Here is a 21,609-nt window from a genome sequence, read left to right as displayed (position 1 = left end):
TTCAACCACTTAAAATTTTTTAAAACCATGCTTAGCTCATGGGCAATACAAAAGCAAGCAGCAGGCTGCTGTTTGCTGACCACTGTGCTAGATTAGTCTTGGTAAAAGCTGGGTATTGACAGACATTTTACAGACTTAAATAAATGGCAATATAAGCACATAATCTGGATTTTAACTCTATCACTAGAATAAAATTTTAGTCATGCGTCCATGACTTTGTTGAGACAATCACCACGACTATTTTTTGGATTAAAGCATAGGTCATACATTTAAATATTGCTATTATGTTTTATTTTAACTTTTATTCTCACAGAGAACTGTGAAACTCACAATAAGATGAATTATTTAAATGCTGCCACTGATTACATAGTCACAACATTCTCATGCAGAGAATAAAAACAGTACTCAAATGATTGACTATAGTGGGACATATCTCTTCTAATGTAGAAAGGGAATGTACCTTTTAAACAGGTAAATAATGGGCAATTCCAAAAAATGCTTTTCACTCCTAAAAAAGCCACCTGGCTAAATCAGTCCTAGTGATCCTTCTTTCACCTAAGGGCACAGATATGATAAAACACAGGGATTTAGAAAATGGAAACAGAAGCCATTCTTCAAAACCAGGAAATGGCCATATCCTGGTGGTTTCTTTTGACACTAACAACATTCAGAAATCATTCTTGAGTCTTAAACCACACATCCCTGCAGATACAACGGTCAGTACCAGATCTGGTGTTTAAAAAGTTAACACAAAATAACTTGGCCATTCACAGCTGAAGAATACTTAAGACAGAAGACAACAGTTGGATCACAAACATGTGAACATATATTTCTCCTAAATTTCCAGTTTCAGTAAGTGTATTTACTATAGAAAAATACATTTCTCCATGTAGTAATTTCAAAAAACTATATCTCAGTGATTCAAAATAAAAAATATCTGGTTAAGTTCTTAGGTCTGACCGTTGCAGTGAAATAGTCACATGACACAGTTTTGTACGCTGCAAACATTTTAATGATTATTGTTGAGCATACATTTTGGAAATTTTTTACTTCAAACTGCAACAAGTTAAATAAATGTTTATAATATACAAAGAAAATACAACCAAAAGTAAAACTTGCTTTAAGTGTGCCTTGTATCTAGACCAGTGTTTTTTTTTTTTTTTCTTTTTTTCCCCCCTTAATATATCTTTTCTTTTGAGCTGCACAAACACACTTAAGAATTTGATCTGTATAGTATGGCATTTAGGAAATAAAAATATACTCCCACCTCAAAGAAATAAAAAGGTTGTGCATGATTATATGCCAAACGGAAGAGAACACTAGAATACTCTGATAGTGCAGGCATCATTAAAAAGGAAAAGAAAAAGCTTGAGATGTTCTTTAACTCTCTAGGTTTTAAGGAAGCTGGATTTTTGACCAAGTAGCTTAAAAGCCAGCAAAACAGGGATCAGTGACGGCAACTGTAGTGTATGAAGTATGAAACGACAAACTTTACACAAATACACTGTTAGAAATTTACCAGTGAACACTGAAGATCTGAGAAGCTGCTCTTTGGAACAGTCAAGTAGGACCACCTTTTTCCAGTCACTAAGCCCTTGTAGCAACACACAGTGTTCTGTGCTATATACTTGCTGGCTGGGTAGTTAAAGGATTTGTTTTGTCATTAGCAGCTAACCAAGTTATTCCAGGTGTTCTTAAAGCCTTAATGGTTGAAATAAAGGCAAGTGTCATTAGCGTAGACGATCATATACTTCTCTGCACACAAACACAAGAGGCTTCACTAGTATTTTAAAAGTCTCTGACGTCTCCCATTTCAAAGCTCAATTGAGATGAAAGCCTTTCTCCATGGTAGCAGCTAGCAGGCGCTCTCTCATGATCTCCTCTGAAGAATATTCTGGTAGCTTTAGATAATGCACACATGTATTCACTGATGGATAGCTTGCATCAGTAGCATCAACCTACAAAGAGAAAAGTGAAAACACAAAAGATGATGACTTCATTTTTTTCAATCCTGAAGTAACTAAATTTCATATGGATTCCTCATTAGCTATAAAGTTTGTACCTTGCGCACAACTGTGAGCCTGGGATGCAGGTTAGCCAGTCCACCTGGGGGAAGTGTTGAGCAACCAGTGGTAAACTGCAGGAATGCTTTCCTTTCATCTGAAGACATACCACATAAAACCCTCACAAACCTCAGGAAACCAGGGCTACAAGAATAAAAATATAATTATACTGATTTGAGAGCTGATTTAAATGAAAAACACTACCACTACTCTGTAAGCCAGCAATAACCCAAAAAGCAATTATCAACATGTGAGAAGAACAGTACTATCTAGAGACTCTTGAGTCAGCATGAAATGAGCAGATATAAACTACTTTAAAAATATCCTACAAAGATTGGCTTGTACTTATAACCGGTCAGAACAAAACGCTGAAGAAGTATAGGGATCAAATATGCAACAAAGGCAGCAAATCAGAAAAGCTCAAGATGCACATGCATAATTCATCCAAATATGGCTAAAGGGAATCTGAAAGAATCTATTGTTGTTAACAGTGAAATAAACTATTCCTATATGCCACAATGGGCATGAATTTCATAATTGTAACATTAAAGAAAAGAGGGCACCTGGGTGGCTCAGTCAGTTAAGCATTGGACTCTTGGTTTTGGCTCAGGTCATGGTCTCAAAATTTGTGGGTCATAGAGCCCCATGTCAGGCTCTATGCTGTCAGTGCAAAGCCTGCTTGGGATTCTCTCTCCCTTTGTCCCTCTCAAAGTTAAAAAAATTTTTTTAAATGTAAAAAAAAGTTGACTTAGTAAAAAAATACTATGTAAACTTTAAAGTTAAGTTTGAAGTAATTCATAATATAGATGACCTCTGAACAACAGAGGTTTAAACTGCTCAGGTCCACTACACATAATTTTTTTCAGTAAATACAATATAGTACTGCAAATATATTTTCCCTTCCTCAAGACTTTATTTTCATTGTTATTATTATTTGAGTATCACTGACACACAATGTTACATTAGTTTCAGGTGTACAACACAGTGATTTGGTAAGTTTATACATTATGCTATTTTACCACAAGTGTTTGTCCTCATGGTTTTCTTAACATTCTTTTCTCTAGCTTTTTCACACAAAATATGTTCATATTATTGGTAAAGCTTCTGGTCAGAGTAGGCTATTAGTATCTAAGTTTTGGGGCATCAAACGTTTATATACAGATTTTCAACTGTACCCCAAATCCTAAAGGGGTCAACTGTACTCTTATTTTAGTTAGTTTGGAAACTATTTTTTTAAAGTTCATTCATTCATTCATTGAGAGAAAGACAGAGACAGTGAAAGTGGAGGAGGGGCAGAGAGAGAGGAAGACACATAATAGCATGCAGACTCTGTGCTGCACACAGGTATCAAACTCACAAAACTACAAGATCATGACCTGAGCTAAAACCAAGAGTCAGATGCTTAACTGACTCAGCCACCCAAGTGCCCCTGGAAACTTTTAAAAAGAAAGGTAATATACAGCCTGTAGTCTTAAAAAAAAAAAAAAAAAAAATCAATGGTATGAAAGAAAAAAGGGGTGTGATATATGCAACATATTCTCAAATGGTTAAAAAAAAATAGTATACACACACATATACATCACGTGTAGGTATACAGATAAGTATGTGTGTTTGTGTATAAACAGTATAAAACAAATGTTAAGTATAGTTGAACCTGGGTAAAGGATACTTGGGAATTCTTTCAACTCTTTTATAAGGTTCATATTAAAAAAAAAATAAAGGTTAGTATAAAAAACAATGAAGTCTCAGATGTGAGGGTGATCTGGCTGTGACATCTGTCACCCCATTGATCACCAGGGTTGATTTGGCTGATCTGGCTGGCTAGGCAGCGCCCCCTTCCTCCCTCACCGCTCCATGTACATCCCTCCCCAAGCTGCGCACTCAGTGGAAGAGGACGACCTTCCCCAATAGAGGAAGACCGTTCTTCGGCCAAGGGTATAGAGTAGCTGCACTCCCCTGCTGGGAACCTCCAAATAAGCTCTCAAAAACAATGAACCCTAAAGATTACAATTTACCCAATTTTTAAAAGAGTGAACAATTAAAATGGAATCTTAACATCAACAAAGACTCAGTTATATTTTTGTGTAAACTCAGACTTATCAATGGATATAAAGACTTAACTGCTTTCTCACTTACTTTATGAATGTAATTCACTGAGTTATAGTTCTTTATAGAGGAACTGTCATTTGATTTTGGAACATAAACTATTTTATAGACCTTAGAAAATAACCAACACATACCTGTCACGTGTATAACCCAACTTAGGTTCAGTATAATTAATAATATCTTCTGCTGCCCAGGATGGTGACTGGTTTCCACAAAGAATCATCTGGACTTCTTCATGGCTGAAGGAACTTAATTTCTCCATTGGAAAAACTTTATTAAACCCATCTACATTATACACAGCAAAAAACAAAAACAATAAAACACAATACTCAATTTCTAAGTTATAATTTCAAAGTACCAAATTTCAAATCAAAATACCTAATATCAACTGAATGGATAATGAAAAAAATATTAATAAATGTTTGAAAAAACAAATTAAAATAGCTTGAAATCAAAGCTATGCTAAGGTTTTAAGTACAGAAATTTCATTTAGTATCATAAATCTGAACAGATACGCAGCTCAGTCATTATGGTAACTAAATTCTAGTAATTTCTTAACTAGCTCTTTGCATCATACGAGCTAGCCAAATCTGTATTCTTTTTCAGAACTAGAAAGTGACAAATAGTCTAATATATTTTGCTTCAATTTTCACCTGAAGAATTTAGGTTCTAACATGGTTTTAATTCATTCTGATCACGTAATGTGGAAAAGTACACAACCTATGTCCACATACAAATATCAAATGGAGGCCAAAAGTGGGTCCGACATTACTCAGGAGGAGCAAGCTGAGGGTATGCCACGGCTTGAGAACATTCCAACCTGTTCTGGGTACTCTGCAGGACCTAACTATCTGGAAGCGAAAAAACTACGAGGCAAATCTAGAGACTACCAGCAATTCTTGACAAGGGATCTGCCTGAATTTCAACAGTCTCTAAGTAAAAGGAGAAATATTAAAGCTAAAGAGCCCTAAAAATTACCTCTAAAGGCTTCCATCTGTTTCTGAATACCCGTATGCATACAAAAGTCAAACATCAAATCCACATATTCTTCTGCATTATCCATTGTTATCATCTGCAAAGGAAAATTTGCCAACATTATTGTTTAATATCTAGGGATATTTTCAGTAGCACCTACTACAACTGGCCTCATCAAGAGGATGTTTCTGAACTTACAACTGTATCAAAAGGAAAAATTTTACCTCATCTTCCCCACTTGGCTTGAGATCCACAGCTGTAAAACCATATATTCTTGAGGAAGGGCAAAACTGGAAATTTAAACTGGCAAGACAAAAAGGATTAGATTAACACACAGCTACCATTGGTGTTTAATTTTTTTTTTTTAAATGTTTTTATTTATTTCTGAGAGAGAGAGAGACAGTGTGAGCAGGGGAGGGTCAGAGAGAGAGGGAGACACAGAATCTGAAACAGGCTCCAGGCTCTGAGTTGGTTGTCAGCACAGAGCCCGACGTGGGGCTCAAACCTGAGCCGAAGTCAGACGCTTAACCGACTGAGCCACCCAGGCACCCCAGTGTTTAATTTTTAAAACACTGCTGCCAAAACCATGATTCCCCACACTTCTCTAGCTTAGATGTTAAGCATGAGGCCTTTTGAATGCAAAATCCCTGTGCACAAAAACTACTAGGTCAATCACCACCAAACCTGGCTTTGCAAAGACTGCATGAAACCACCACCTTTCTATATTTCATTTCCCCTTTATGGCACGAAATTATTAAAGTAAGAGTTTTTGCAATAACTTAGGACAGAAACATCTTTACTTCTTTTTTCCAAGAAGGAACTATTGCTTCACTAAAGTTATTCATGCTCTGTCCCTACCCTCAAATAAGACCTTGAATATATAATAATTTATCAAATAAAACTTTTCAACATTATCAAGAAAGAGAGAAACAGAGAGACAGACTTGCAGTCAATCCCAAATCAGAGGAAAACAGACAAAGGGTATATTATTACATGTATAGAAATTAAAAGACTTTTATCAAAAGATAAGTAGCATCAGAGTGAGCTAGTACAGCCACTGAGCATAATGCCTACATATAAAGCAAACTAATTTGAGCTTCGCCAAAGTACACTATATATATTAATTAGCTATGATTTCTCAAAGGATCTTTGGCTTTGGACCTTCAAACTATATATATATAAATATATATATATAAATCACATGTGATAAATCAGATAACTTTCCAGAGACTTATTTAATGATTAATAAACTATACTCTGGTATTCTGAATGTTGTCTTTATAATATGAACTCTACAAAGATTCAAATCAACAGTATTTCCTATGGCATATTATTGTTCTTAATAGACTATTTATTCACACATTGTGTTTTAGTGGAGACAAAGAAACAAAAGTGTTAAAACCTGTTCATCCATTAGGTTGAAGAATGTATATATAAACTTACCCTAAATCCTCAATGCTAAGTGGAGGACCAGACCCTGATGGATTCTTTAGCACTAGTTCCTGTAATTTCGTGTTCTTCTCATCTTCAGAAAGACCTTTGTTGCTTAAAATCTGACGCCTCTTGACAGCAAGGTCTTTAATTTCTTTTAAAAATCTGGCTCTGTGTGGGTTTACTAGTTCAAAGTCTTCCCAAGTTAAAATTCCATTAAACCAAGCTGGGGGTTTTGGTTTGGGGGGATCTAGAATAAATTCTGATTTTGAATCCTCTTCAAAGCTTCCTACTGAGAGTGAATCATGACCTTCTTCTGTAGAAGCTTCAGACTGACTTTCAGTACAGTGTAAGTCTCTATCACCTCGTGACTCATAAATTAATTTACTCATATTGCTTTTAATGTCACCCATACACATGAGTTTAAAGAAAGGCTTAGAAATAGGTAAGTCCACAAGTCTATTGTCTTGAATGCATTTGGCCAAGAAAATCCCAAGGAAATGAAAGAGTTTCGTGATCCTTTCAAGCTCATCACTATCTTGTGGAAATGGTGCCGTGAACAGTCCACATGATCTCTGCACATAGTATCCGGGGGGTTTCAATCCACCTCCAAGATCAACCTAAATTTTTAGAGGGAGAAATACAAATAAAATTAAATAAAAGATGCAGAAATATTAAATATCTTGATCAATTTAGTTATCTTAAAGTACGTATATATACCTTTTACTAGTTTTTGGTGACTGAATTTTATTCTATAAAAACATTTTAACAGTATCAAGATTAATCAGTAACAGGGGCGCCTGGCTGGCTCAGTCAGTTAAGCATTCAACTCTTGATCTCAGCTCCGGTCAAGATCTCACAGTCTGTGAGTCTGAGCCCCACAACAGGCTCTGTGCTGTCAGCATGGAGCCTGCTTGGGATTCTCTCTCTCCCTCTCTTTCTACCCTTTCCCTGCTTGTGCTCTCTTTGCATTAAAAATAAATAAATGAATAAATATTAATCAATAATGAAAAGGAAGTTGGAAAACCTGGCTTACACTCTGAAAGCCTTATTTTTAAAACTTTCTAAAAGCAGAATCACAAATAATCACAAAATGAGAAATAAATCTTACATGACGAGATTCATCATCTGGAAAGTTATCATCACAAAGCCAAGCTCCCAAATCAGTTCTCTGGAATTCTGCTGCCACCAGAGCATAAAACTCTAATGTAGGGCCCAAGCCAGTTCCTTCCTCTCCTAAAAATTCAACCTGAAATATGAACAAATTGTGGGGAACAGTGAGCTTAAAGAAAATGTTTTTAAATGATCCCATTCTTGCCCCAAAAATACATCTTTTTTTTAAATAATAGCAGCGGAATTAGTATTATAAACAACACAGAAGTTTTACTCTAGTTTTTCTAAAAAGTATATTTATTATACACTATTATACATTTAAACACTGTGGTGAACATTGTTCATACATTGATCTCTCACACCAACCCTACAAAATAGATTTCATCTCTTTTGTTACAGCAAAGGAAACCAAGTTTAGATAAAAAGGTTAAATTATTTGCTTGAGAAAATGATGGCATACAGATTTGTCTGTGTATCTATATGACACCAAAACCTAAACTCTTTCAGTTGTTCCTGACTTGAGGCAATTTCAAGGTTTTTGTATCCATAGTGTACATATTCCCCAACTGTAAGAGGCAGCTTACAAAAACATAGTACATGGTAAAAAAATAAAAATAAAATAACTGAGGATTTTCTGGTTAAAGGAATATATGAGTAGGATGAATAAGATGAAGGCAAATAGAGTTTAAAGTGAAAGCCATAGCCTTATATATTTTCTAAAGATACAGCATGTTTGTCATGATCAGTCTCTGATCTAAAAGATAAACTAAGCAGCTGGTTCATATTTGTGACAGAACAGAGATTTCTTTCATTGTCCCTCATATAAGAAATAAGAAGCATATGGGATACACTCAACAATGCCTACAATACCATCTCTACAGTAAATACATTACATTTTATACTTCCATCTGCTATAACATCTCTCAATACAGACCCATGGTATAATACCAAGCACAGTTGAATAGTTATAACACAGTGTGCTGCTCCAAAAAAATGCAAATACCTAATAGCACAGCTTAATGTACAGGTAAAACTGAGACTATCAAAAAGAATCCTTAGTGAGGGCTATTATTCAGTTCAGGCTTTGTTAAGAAATGAGTAGTATCCTTCAAAAACACCAAACATCTTCCTACCTCAAAAGTGAAGATACTCTTTGCTGCTCATCAAATCACAAGATCCTAACCTCTGAGGAGGTAAGCTGACATCCTCTTTCAAAAGATGCTCTATTTACATAGAGGACAGAGAAATCCTTCCTCATTTCTATCTAATGCAGTTTGTATGCTGTGGAACATACAGGCTGACTGTATGTTTTCTGTCATTCCTTCATACTAAAAGAAATTCTATGTGTGGTACCTCAAGAACTGACTTCCGATCTGCATGAATTTGCATGACATTCTCAGCCCATTCCATCAGCGATTCACCACGTGGAACTTTTACTCTTTCATGCTTGAGACGACCCACTCTAAACTCCCCAGGATCATCTCGCCTTACACTACTGGTGGTCCTTGTTCTTTCCACAGTGGCTTCACGTCGGTTTTGTAACCATACTATTGCTCTGAAATAGAAAAATGTTCATGTAGCTGTAATATTCAGTAACAGTTTGAATGTACTACTACACCAGCAACATAATTCAAAGAGGAATTTTTTTAAGTTGCATTTTATTAGGTGAGAAAATATAGTAAGTTTTTTTATTGCATAAATTGTGCCCTCTTTGAGTTAAAACATATAAACTCTTTTGCTCTTTTCCTTAAATAAATTAAGAAAGTACTTAGGCCTGCATTTTTCCTCTTTACCTGAGGAATTAACAGATGAAAATAAAGGTCCATGGGCCAAATCTCAAAGAACACATAAAAATACACACAAACGGGGGATGAAAAAACAGCATCGGGAATACAGTCAATAGTGCTGTAGTAGTATTGTATGATTGACAGACAGTTGTCACACTTGTGAGCACAAAGTAATGTACAGAATTGCTGAATCATGGTTGTACACTTGCAATTAATGTAATACGGTTATCAACTTTACTTCAATTCAAAAACAAACTTATAATACATACAAATATAAGCAAATATTTCTTAACTATCAGAGAACCTAAAAAATGGTTAAGCTAACTTTATTATTTATTACTGTGATTCAAACTGAAAAATGCTACTGATTTTAAAGTATTTTCTTTTGGGGGTACCTGGCTGGCTGAGTTGATAGAATGTGCAACTCTTGATCTTAGGGTTGTTAAGTTTGAGACCCACATTGGGTGTGTGAAGATTACTTAAAGTAAAATCTTAAAAAAATAAAATATTTTCTTTTGGACAATACAGAGCTAACCCACCCTAGAGGGTAGGAGAATCTTGAACTAGAAGGAAGAAACTGAAAAGATTTGCTTTCATGTGTGCTACAATTATTTGCTAATCTTCGAGCCAATCAGTTATATGCTCTGAGAATCAATTTCTTCATCTATAAAACAGAAATCAAATGATTTATAAAAAGTATAACTTTCAGGGAAGCCAACAGCTCCATTTGAAATTATAATTTTTCTACTTATACCTACTTTGAAAGTACTCTGGGTACTCAATCATTCAAAAAATATTACTGAATACCTCCAATGTGCTATAAACACTGCTTTAGGAACTACAGCTGGATTAGTGAACAAACTGCCAGAAATTCCTGCCCTCATGAAACTTTCATCTAATGTAAGCAGACAGAAAAAAGAAGTTAAAATATGTAGTACGTTTGAAGACTGTAAGAAAAAAATGATGGCCAAAAGGAAGGAACCTTTCAATGTTATCAAAGGTAATCATAAGCACATAAGTTGATATTTCTGGGATTATCAGGAACTAAAAATTTATGTAAGCTACTTAAGAAACTGTACAGTAAATGCTGATGGAAAGCACACTACATTTGATCCTTGAATAACACAGGCTTGAACTGCAAGGCTCCACTTATAAGTGGATCTCTTTTTTTCTTATAAATACAGGACTACAAATTTGTCTTCTTCCTTATGATTTTCTTAATATTTTCTTTTCTCTAGGGGTGCCTGGGTGGCTCAATCAGTCAACCCTCCAACTTCAGCTCAGGTCATGAACTCACAGTTCTTGAGTTTGTGCCCCGCATCAGGCTCTGCACTGACAACTCAGAGACTGGAGCCTGCTTCAGATTCTGTGTCTCCCTCTCTCTCTGCCTTTCCCCCACTCATGCCCTGTCTCTCTCTCTCAAAAATAAACAGTAAAAATTTTTTTAATAAAATAAAATAAAACATATTCTTTTCTCTAGCTTACTTGTTTCTAAGAATACAGTATAGGTGTGCCTGGGTGGCTCAGTCGGCTGAGTATCTGACTCCTGATTTTGGGTCAGGTCATTATCTCACACTTTGTAAGATTTAGCCCTGCATCAGGCTCTGTGCTGACATCACAGAGGCTGCTTGGAATTCTCTCTCTCCCTCTCTCTTGGCCCCTACCCGTCTCGCTCACACTCTAAATAAACAAAACAGACAAACAAATAAAACAACATACATGTTAACTGTTTTTGTTATCAGTAAGACTTCTGGTCAACAGGAGGCTATCAGTAAAGTTTTGAGGGGTCAAAAGTTATACACATTTTTAAATCTGATTTTCAACAGTGTGGAGGGGTTGGCGTCCCTAACCCCCACATTTTTCAAGAGTCAACTGTCAGAGAGCATATATCCAACGGGAAATCAAAGTGTTTCAATACTGATAACTCTTTATAGGAAAACAAGATAATATACTCCTTCCATCAGTCCTGACATAAAGTATACTTGTACATTTTGAGCTTATACCACATTAAAAAAATAAAAAAGGCCACACTTCCTACCTTGATGCACCAAATGCTGTACATGTGAAATAAAGCTGTCTAGTTTCAAATGGTATCAGAAAAGGACACTTGCTGGTTAACTGTTCACACCAGTCTGGTAGAGCCCCACTTGCCAATGCCAATGGTTCCTGTAAATTAACAAATAATAATGTCTTAAGGCAATTATTTACAAAGACAAAAAGGAGTTCTTAAAATCAACTGAAGAAATTAATACAGTGGACAATATGGCCTAAATCACTGAATTAGACAAACCGTAGAGATGGTAGAAAGCAGAAAAGGAAGAAGAGACAGTATTTGAAAGTCCAACAGTTACAGATTGAAGAGTTCGACTATCTGAGTTTATTACCTCAATCTGCTGCAAAATTTTTGTTGTGATTTTTTTGCTAGTGAATTCATCTGGTGGAAAAGTAAACTGGGGCTGCTCATCACCTTCTGTAAAATTAATGAAATTAATAAAAATATAAACTGACTTCCCTTTTTTAAATGCCATAGAAATGAAACAAGGATTCTTACGGACCTTCTTGGGATATTCTTGAATAAGGGTCACTTGCAACGATATAGAGAATACGCAGCAGCTGAAGGACATCTTCTACTCCACAAGAATTCTGACCATTGCCAGCTTTGGCCTGAGGCTGTTCTTTTGTCAAATTAAGAATATCACTACTCTGAAGAGTAGAAATGGCCCCCTGGTTTAATCCAGACTTTGTTCCATGCTCACAAAAATCCTAAACAATTAGCAAACCCATCATTAATCACATTTTCAAGAAAAGCAATATCATCCTATTAGTATTTTAAAATGCTGAAATTTTTCAAAGAATTGCCTTCTTTTTAAATAAAAACACTATTACCCAAATTGAAAATCAATGACTTCTAAACCATTAGGGCTCCCAAATAAACTATAACCACTGTAAACCATATTAAAACCATGTGCTTAGATCTAATATCACAAATTGAAATTTTAGTACTTGGCATATTAACAATGTTAAATACAACCTCATAATTTTAAGCATGTCCCAATGAACCTCTTTTTCTTAAGAATCTTAAAAAGCTGCAAAGCAGAAAGCCATTCCCAATTGTGTTTTGATGCCAACATATACCTTATATGCAGCTATGAGCTGAGAACAATTTCTGTTTTTCCTAATACTTTTATTAGTGCCAGTTAATTTCCAGTGGCGCAGGAAAGCGGCGTCTGCATTCTTCTGCAGGTAGGTTATCAAGTCATTCTTTGGTAATTCATCAGTGCCAAGGTACTGTTCCACATGCTCTATAGACCAACAACCCTACAATAGGAAAAACCAAATGTTGGCCTTTCCTGATTAAAAGTCTATGCTATGTCACATGCATTACATAAGGTAGCTTTAAAATCATGCATTTAACCTCATTTAAAGAATTCCATGTTAGTAATTCTTCCCCCTCAAATGTTCAATTAAAAGTGTCAGTTTTTCTTTATTTTTCCCTTTTTGCACTAAGTAGCTAAGAAGACCCATTTAAATACAGCTTACCATTTTTCCATTTTCCTTTTCTTTGTCAGAATCCTTCATTTCTCTGTACATGATTCTAAACATGAAGATATTTTTCACATTAATTTGTAAATCAAATGATTTGTGGTTATTTCCAATAAGGCTTCAATTCTTTAAAATATATGCCATATATTTTAAATATGTTTAAAGCCATATGCTTAAACATTAAACTCAGAGAGAATTTATAAAAATAAATTAATTTGTTAAACATGAGGGAAAGTAGCAGAAATCATGTCCTGAAAAAGAGCTATTATTTATACATTTAGCATAACTGCAAAGAATGCATACATCAAACCTAGAACTTTTAAAGGTATGAAATAATATACTATATCATGCCATAACTTTCATATACTGTTGTAAAAATAAAAAGAGATGAGAAATGGTTTGTTTCTGTGTCAAGAGAGAAAAACAGGATAGGAATAACATGGACCAGGAGCATTACCTAGGAAGTGGAGATCAAATTTAAAACTTCCGTAAAAAATTGAACAGGGTGGGGGAAATAACCTGATGGCCTTCTGTACTCTCTCAAAAGAATCTAGATTACTTTATTAGACATTATATAAAATTATCAACGATGTTAAGAAAACATCAGAAAAATAAAAGTTCACATAAGGATGATTATAATTATTATGAATTACATTAAACTATATTATTAAATAAATTATTATTATAGAAAAGACTGAGCAGCCAGACAATACTGAAAACACTTTACATATATTAACTCATTGATTCCACAGCCACTCTCATTTTACAGATTAATAAAATGAGACACCAAAAATTAAATGTGCCCAAGGTCATAATTAATTACTTGTTCAATGGATGAATGAACAAAGAGACATAGGCTTAAACTTACAAACCCCAAAACAAGTAATAGAAAATATTTAGTACTTCATACAAAATCCCAAAGAGTTCAACAATTATTACACAAGATATTAGTCTAGTTTACTTCTAAAGTTACTTCCAGCTGGAACCTTAAACATTTCTACATCATGAGTCTGAAATCCTCTTCTCTACTGTTATACACCAAGAGAACAAGAACCAACTATCTGATTTCTATAGGAAAAAAGAGAACTACAATGTTTCTTGGCTCATGTACCATGAAAATATCTACTTAAAACATTAAGTTAAAATCTCTTACGTGTATGTTGGCTCCCAAATACGCCTAAGTTTATCTGATTTCACATTGCCATTACAGGACAACTGAAGCAATTTTTGTACATAGTAAAAAATGGTTGATCTGAAATTAATGAGTGGTAATTCAACTTCACGAGTTGTTCCAAGACCTGTTACTTTCAAAGTGAGGGCTAATCGAGGTGATGGAGTACATTCAACTTCTTCCAAGAGCTCTGAATGAGGTGTTCCTAAAAGTATGGAAGACATCAAACAAAAATTACACTAAAACAAACAGTCCACTGGGAGACCAAGCTACATAGTATCTAAACTCTTCTGCCATTTATTAGCTAAAGCCAACGACTACTTAGGACTTTCATGCCCTCAACATTTTTCTTTTTTAAAAATAAGAACAATCAACCTAGGTTAAAGACAGCACTAAAGCTGAATATATACATATGCTAGGGATCTCTCATTACAGGCTAATCTTAAGATTTCAGAAACATTTTATTCTTATAAATGAGAAAACTAAAATTATTCATAATTCTACTTGCACAGAAAACCACCTCTGAGAAAACCACATACTCTGACCTGTCAACCTTCTGCTCATGTTGAATGAGTGGATTGTGAGATAAAGACCCACACCCACACCCAGCTCAGGAACTTTTCCCTCATATCATGATAGAGTCTTTTAAAGTATTACTTTATTCAATGCATGGCATTCCATTATATCTTAACTGAACCATATCCCTGTTATTAGACATAATGAAGGTCATTTCCAATTTTCTGATAATATAAATAGCACTTCTGTAGTCATCAGTATATATAAATCTGGGTACAGAGCCAGTATTTAGTATAGATTTTTAGTAGTAACAATATGAAATGTATTACCAAGAGGTCTACAGAAAATCTCTATCTATTTATATTCCCTAGCATAGGTTTTTCTTGGAATATTTTGATTCAGCCTTTACACCCCCTCACCATAGAACATTATATTAGAAGCATACTTACTTCCATATTTAACACAGGTATCATTCTATCATGTAAATACATTCTATACTTAATGAACATTTAAGTCTTCCTTAAGGATAATATGCTGATTACAATAGCTGACGTTTATTGACGCACACACCAACTGTCATGCTAACCACCTTATATATTTTACCTAATTTAAACTTTTTAACTACCTTAAAAAAAAAAAACTTTTTAACTACCTTGTCAAACAGAAACTATTGTTTTCTACATGTAAGAGATAAGAAAATTCAGGCTTACACTGATGTGCTCAGTATATCAGCTTCCTACTGTTGTTGTGACAAACTACCATCAACTGAGTGGTTTGAAACAACCAGTTCTAGAAGTCAGAAATCTAGGAGCGCCTGGGTGGCTTAGTCGGTTAAGCGTCCGACTTTCGCTTAGGTCATGATCTTGCGGTTCGTGGGTTCGAGCCCCGCGTCGGCCTCTGTGCTGACAGCCAGCTCAGAGCCTGGAGCCTATTTCAGAGTCTGTATCTCCCTCTCTCTCTGACCCTCCCCTGCTCATGCCGTCTCTCTCTCTCTGTCTCCTAGAAATAAATAAAAAATATATTAAAAAAAAAAAAGAAATCTAAAATGGGTGGGCAGGGCTTTGTTGCTTTTTGGAAGTTCCAAGAAAGAATCCATTTCCTTCCCTTTTCTAGCATCTAAAGGCTGCTGATATTCCATAGTTCATGGCCCCTCATCACTCAGATCTCTTCTTCCTGTTGTCTAATCTCTTTCTCTGTCTCTGACCTTCCTGTATTCCTCTCATGTGAACACCAGTCACTGGGCCTACCGAGATAATCCAGGATAATTCTCCCATCTCATCTGCAAAGTCTCTTTTGTCAAGTTAACATTACCTATTCATAGATTCTGGAGATTAGGAACTACAAGTCTTTGGGGGATCATAAGTATGCCTAGCACAACCCAAACAGAGTTGTAAAGAAGAGAGTTGCCAAGCTGAATAACTCCAGAAACCATAAATGAAACCACTATACAATACTTCTTTATAGCAATTCTGATCTAGTAGAATACAGAATACAAATTATCCACCTTTAAATGGGCCTTCCTTTAAAAACTACACACACACACACACACACACACACAAAAACAGAGTGCTTTAAAAATACTGTAATTTGCTCCTTTAAAAATAACTTCATTTTTAAGGACTTGTGACTGATATACAGGTTTTTTTCCCTAAAAACTTTTATTTCTAAACCTGTACACATAGTCACTTACTTTCCTAATCAGATATAACTATCTTCTTTGGTATCTATTAAAATTAAATCACAAGAACTAAAAGGCACAGTACCTGGGGGTGGAATCTCTAGATCAGTTGTTTGTTGCACATTAGTACGACCAGGTCTAGGATCAAAGGCAGGAACCAAAGCAGAAAACTGCCGCTTAAGCACATAATCATCATCCCACGTTCTCCTACGTCCTCCTTTAGTTTCATACTCTTCTTCTTCCTATTAAAATAAAATTTCACATACAACAAAATAAAACTTTTCATTACTGCAAAAGTGATGTGCCATCTTTATTTTTCTTTTTTTTTTTAAAGTTTATTTATTTAGGGAGAGACAGTGCTTATTCAAGTGAGCAAGGGAGGGGCAGACAGAGAGGGAAAGAGAATCCCAAGCAGGCTCCACCTGTCAGCACAGAGCCAACATGGGGCTCGAACTCACAAACCCTGAGATCATGACCTGAGCTGAAATCAAAGAGTCAGATGCTTAACCAACTGAGCCACCCAGGTGCCCCAATGTGCTATCTTTAAAAATAAGGTGTATATTAAATACTTCTCTATTGGGGCACCTGGGTGGCTCAGTCAGTTGAGCTTCCAACTTCGGCTCAGGTCATGATCTCACGGTTCGTGGGTTCAAGCCCCGCGTCGGGCTTTGTGCTGACAGCTAGCTCAGAGCCTGGAGCCTGTTTCAGATTCTGTGTCTCCCTCTCTCTCTCTGACCCTCCCCTGTTCATGCGGTCTCTCTCTCTCAGAAATAAATAAATAACATTAAAAAAAATTTTTTAAATAAATAAATACTTCTCTATAAGCATTACACTTCCTTATTTAGCTGTATTTAAGCACAAAATGAGCCAATATAAACATGTATAGGCACATACATTTCTTAATGATTTAAGCTTACCAAAAAGTAACTTGCCTTAGTGGTGGTTACACAAAACTACACGTGATAAAATGACAAAGAACCATATACATACATGGCACCAATATCAATTTTCTGATTTTGATATTATACTCTAATTAGGTAAGGTAACCACCAAAAGAAACTGGGCAAAGGGCACAAGACTGCTCTAGTATCTTCGCAATTTCCTGTAATTTGTGAACTTACAATTATTTTTAAATAAGCTGCTTTTTAAAAAATATAAATTTTATTACATACTGAATTATATACAATATAATGCTTTGAAATTACTTTAGTTATGGGACAGATAAATCAAACATGTTTGGTAACGTGCTGGTAACCACCAGAATCAAATGATGGGTTACTGGGATTCACTGTACTATTCCACTTTTAGAATGTTTAAAAATTTCCCTAATGTAAGTTTTTTAAAGGAACATTTTCTCCTCTTCTTCACTTTTAATATCAACCAAAAAAGATCAATGAATTATAGATGTTGTAAATGTCTGATGTAAAAAGTAACAATTGGGGTGCCTGGGTGGCTCAGTCGGTTAAGCATCCGACTTCGGCTCAGGTCATGATCTCACGGTTCGTGGGTTCGAGCCCCACATCAGGCTCTGTGCTGATGGCTCGGAGCCTGGAGCTTGTTTAAAATTCTGTCTCCCTCTCTGTCTGCCCCTCCCCAACTTGCTCTCTGTCTCTGTCTCTCAAAAATAATAAACATTTTTAAAAAAGGTAACAATTATGTATATACTTAGAAGGACACATACAGCCCCTGATGCTCTGAACACTTAATTAACTTTTAGGAAAAAAAAGAGGGAGAGAAGAGGAATAAATAAATAAATAAATTAATTAATTAAAAAAATTAACTTTTAGAGCAATCAAAAGTACACTTGATAGCTCTGTAGCTGGAACGTTTGGATTTGGTCCTAGATCCGAAACTTCTACGTTTGAACTTTACCAATCACTTCATCTGAAAATAAGGACTAATACTAACTCTAAAAAAGTTGTTAAAAGGATTGGATTAGTTAATACATGTAAAGTATTGAAAACAGTGCCGAGGACTTAAATAATGATCAATAAATGTTTAGCTAATAGACTAATATTATTATCTCTACTACTGAAAACTGTAAATCTTGGCTGCCAGAGCAACCATGGACTCTCTCCAGAAAACAGAACCCAAGCAGTAAGGGAAATGTCTCTTTGTTAACTCTATCTGGCAGCTAGCTTCTTAACCCCACCCCTATCCCCGTATATTTTTCTAGACATTTTGGTTGATGCCTTTCCGTGAAAGGAGGAAAATACACTGTAGGGAAGATAACCATTAAGATATTACCTGCTCCCCAATAGGTCGGCTCCCTGCTCCAGCAGGGACTTGTGGCAGCTGTGAGGTGACAGCATGGTGTGTCACATCAGAGCGGGAGCCAGCTCGACGCTGCAGGGATGGACGTCTCAGAATCTGAAATAAGAAAATGTAAACAGACAGGTCTAATTATTTGACACACACACACACGCGCGCGCGCACGCGCGCGAGCACGCATATATATACCCCATTCAGGCTTAACCTCAAACTATCAACCCCTATCATCAAAACTATCATTAAAACACTTCACATTCATTAGCCATCTTCAGAAAATCAAACGCTTTATATTCAACTTACATTGTATACAAACCTTCACAAGAAATATGCTACTGTAATCTATGTTTTTAAGGAAGATATACTAAAAGTATTTCTTGGAAGTTCTTTACCCCATTAAAACCCAACTGTATAAAATTTTTAAAAATCTACTAACATTTTATAAAAAGAAATAAAAATATACAAGTTACAATAAATGGTATTTGCAGGCAAAGGTTCAGTTTAAAGACAATCAGAGTGGTCTATGGATCAAACTTTCTAAGCTTGGGTCTCCATTTTTGTACTGAACCTAACTGATCAATTAGGGCATAACTATTTTTTTCTATGCACTATGTCAGAGATGTAAGGACCGATGAAATAATACACAGATACTACCAGCAAAACACTACATACTAAAATATAATTCTTATGGAAGAACCATAAAAATTATATTTTTTAGGATTAGAGCAGTTCTTTACACTTTTAAACCTTCAAAACATCGTCATGTGACATTTTAATATTTTCCAAATACAATAAAACCTTGGATTGAGGGTAACTTGTTCTGCAAGTGTTCCGCAAGATGAGCAAACATTTCTAATAAATTTAAACTTGCTAAATGAGCGATGTCTTGCCATATGAGTAGTCTGTGATGCTGAATGTCACAGGATCACAACTGAGCCAATGGTTCTTCTCTCCCTCTCACTGCGGGATTGTACATGATCGATCGTCTCCCATGTCATGGTGTTTGGCAGAAATCAGTGATTTTCAGAATGTTGGATGGTGCCCACAGCTGGTACTAGTGTATTTGTTGTCACCTCAAAGCACCTATGGACAGTCCTTTGCTTTTCCATACAAGAGTAAGTTTAGTTAGGAATGCTTTGCTTCATTCCAGGTCAGGCTGCCTGCAGTTATAGACCCTTTCCTCTGCTGCCTTATTGCCAGTTACATTAAATACAGTATATGACAAGAGTTTATTAATACTATACTGTAGTCAACATCTGTCAAGTGTATACAATGGCCCCCATGCAGAAAAAGGTTGAAAAGAAAGGCAGTAAGAAGGAGATGATTACAGTCAAAGTTAAGAAGGAAATCACTGAGAAGTACAAACGAAGTAAGTGAGTGGCCAAAATTGCAAGATTTCATAAGAAGTTTACATCTGCATCTTGTCTGCAGAAGAAGAGAGGTGGAAGAATTCCTCACGTCAATGAGATTAGGGAAATGCACAAAATGTGGGAAACTGCAAAATTTTGTAGAAAAGCATCACCCCAATAAGGCTTTAGTAATGCAAGCGATCAATCTGTTTAATGACAATGCAATGTCACATTTCTGTGAAATCCTCAAAAGAAGAAAAAGCAAGTGTCATTGGATAGTTTCCTCATTAAAGTTGCACAAGAAGAAAAAGATTCCACTGAGACAATAGATAGCAGTGATTCTGTTAGTGACAGTGAAAGTCATCCTGCACAATAACCTACCCCTCTTGTCTCCCTCAAACCAGCCCCAAAGGCTTTCAAAGGTAAGTTCAGGTTAATTTATTTATTTTCCTTCATGTTTTGTATTTTCTTTATTATTCTGTATTATAGTACAGTACTGTAATCATTTTATATGCATATTTTTGGGTTGTGGAACGAATCATCTGAGTTTCCATTACTTCTTACGGGGAAATTCGCTTTGCTATCCAAGTGCTTTGGATTATAAGTACGTTTCCAGAGCAAATTATGGTCGCAAGCCAAGGTTTTAGTGTATAACTGATTTATCTTCTTTTAAAGGAGAGATGCTCAGATTAAAAGTGCTTTTCTTAATTAACCACATTTTTCATGCTCATGCCACATTTCCTTGCTTCACAATTTAACCAGGACTTTGTTTTTCTTCTCTTCATTCCAATTATTAACATCTTATATTAGTTAAGAGAATGGGAGATACTCTCTCTACCATAACCTCCTCGTATTCTTGGTCCTCCTGATTGTCATCTTCATTCTCATCATCTTCCTCATCTGGCTCAGGCAAGTCTTCATCATCATCTAGTTCAGCTAACAGAGTACTGGCACGGCAGCTATCCAGAAAATCTGGAAAAGAAAACCAACAACCTTACTGTCAACACAATTATCAAAGCATGATAAGATAACTTTGTATATTGGTTTTACAGAACACAAGTAAAATCCAAGAAAGACAAGTATAAAGACCACATTAAGTGATGTCACCCTTCAACCATCACAAATACAAAATGAGTAACACTGGTCACAAGCATGGCAGAGAACAACACAGGCTAATGGATGACCATAAACTAATTCCAAGTCTACAAAATCACAATATAAAAGGTCAACAGTATGGGCAAGGTGTAAAAATAACAATCCTATCACCATTCTCTGCATAAGTCATAGGAAGCATAACATAGTGCAAAGAGAACACTGAAGTCATTCACTCTCAACAAATATCTCTATTGAATACCTGTTCTGTGCCAAGAACCATGTTAGGCACCAAATATACATAGGTGTGAACAAATATACATGGTCCAAGCCCCCATGGAACGGACAGGGGAGACAGTCATTTAAAAAACAATCAAATGAATATATAAATAGGAACTGGGGTGCCTAGGTGGTTTAGTCAGTTAAGCCATGACTTTGGCTCAGGTCATGATCTCGCCATTAGTGAGTTCAAGCCCCATGTCAGGCTCTGTGCCGACAGCTAAGAGCCTGGAGCTTG

General features: G+C 35.7%; 1 protein-coding gene across 4 annotated transcripts in view; it reads right to left on the bottom strand.

Moving 5' to 3' along the window:
- Nucleotides 1–274: 274 nt before the first annotated feature.
- Nucleotides 275–21,609, bottom strand: part of HECTD1 (HECT domain E3 ubiquitin protein ligase 1) — an 89,416-nt gene continuing 68,081 nt past the window's right edge. For 3 of the 4 annotated variants that reach the window (XM_039247112.1, XM_039247114.1, XM_039247115.1), the window contains 17 exons: nucleotides 20,839–20,972; nucleotides 18,631–18,753; nucleotides 16,469–16,625; nucleotides 14,172–14,394; nucleotides 13,016–13,070; nucleotides 12,611–12,793; nucleotides 12,031–12,238; nucleotides 11,860–11,945; nucleotides 11,514–11,641; nucleotides 9,042–9,243; nucleotides 7,687–7,824; nucleotides 6,588–7,195; nucleotides 5,369–5,447; nucleotides 5,148–5,241; nucleotides 4,304–4,454; nucleotides 2,063–2,207; nucleotides 275–1,958 (listed from right to left, as the gene is read on the bottom strand). In XM_039247112.1, coding sequence (XP_039103043.1) covers nucleotides 1,821–1,958; nucleotides 2,063–2,207; nucleotides 4,304–4,454; nucleotides 5,148–5,241; nucleotides 5,369–5,447; nucleotides 6,588–7,195; nucleotides 7,687–7,824; nucleotides 9,042–9,243; nucleotides 11,514–11,641; nucleotides 11,860–11,945; nucleotides 12,031–12,238; nucleotides 12,611–12,793; nucleotides 13,016–13,070; nucleotides 14,172–14,394; nucleotides 16,469–16,625; nucleotides 18,631–18,753; nucleotides 20,839–20,972 — 2,852 coding nt within the window. In that variant the 3' untranslated portion in view covers nucleotides 275–1,820. The remainder of the gene's footprint in view (nucleotides 1,959–2,062; nucleotides 2,208–4,303; nucleotides 4,455–5,147; nucleotides 5,242–5,368; nucleotides 5,448–6,587; nucleotides 7,196–7,686; nucleotides 7,825–9,041; nucleotides 9,244–11,513; nucleotides 11,642–11,859; nucleotides 11,946–12,030; nucleotides 12,239–12,610; nucleotides 12,794–13,015; nucleotides 13,071–14,171; nucleotides 14,395–16,468; nucleotides 16,626–18,630; nucleotides 18,754–20,838; nucleotides 20,973–21,609) is intronic. The other variant, XM_039247113.1, reaches the window with a different exon arrangement.

This window comes from Hyaena hyaena, unplaced genomic scaffold (assembly GCF_003009895.1).
Source record: "Hyaena hyaena isolate Hyena2069 unplaced genomic scaffold, ASM300989v1 scaffold_291, whole genome shotgun sequence".
Taxonomy (NCBI): Eukaryota; Metazoa; Chordata; class Mammalia; order Carnivora; family Hyaenidae; genus Hyaena; species Hyaena hyaena.
This window is presented reverse-complemented; position numbering and strand designations above follow the sequence as displayed.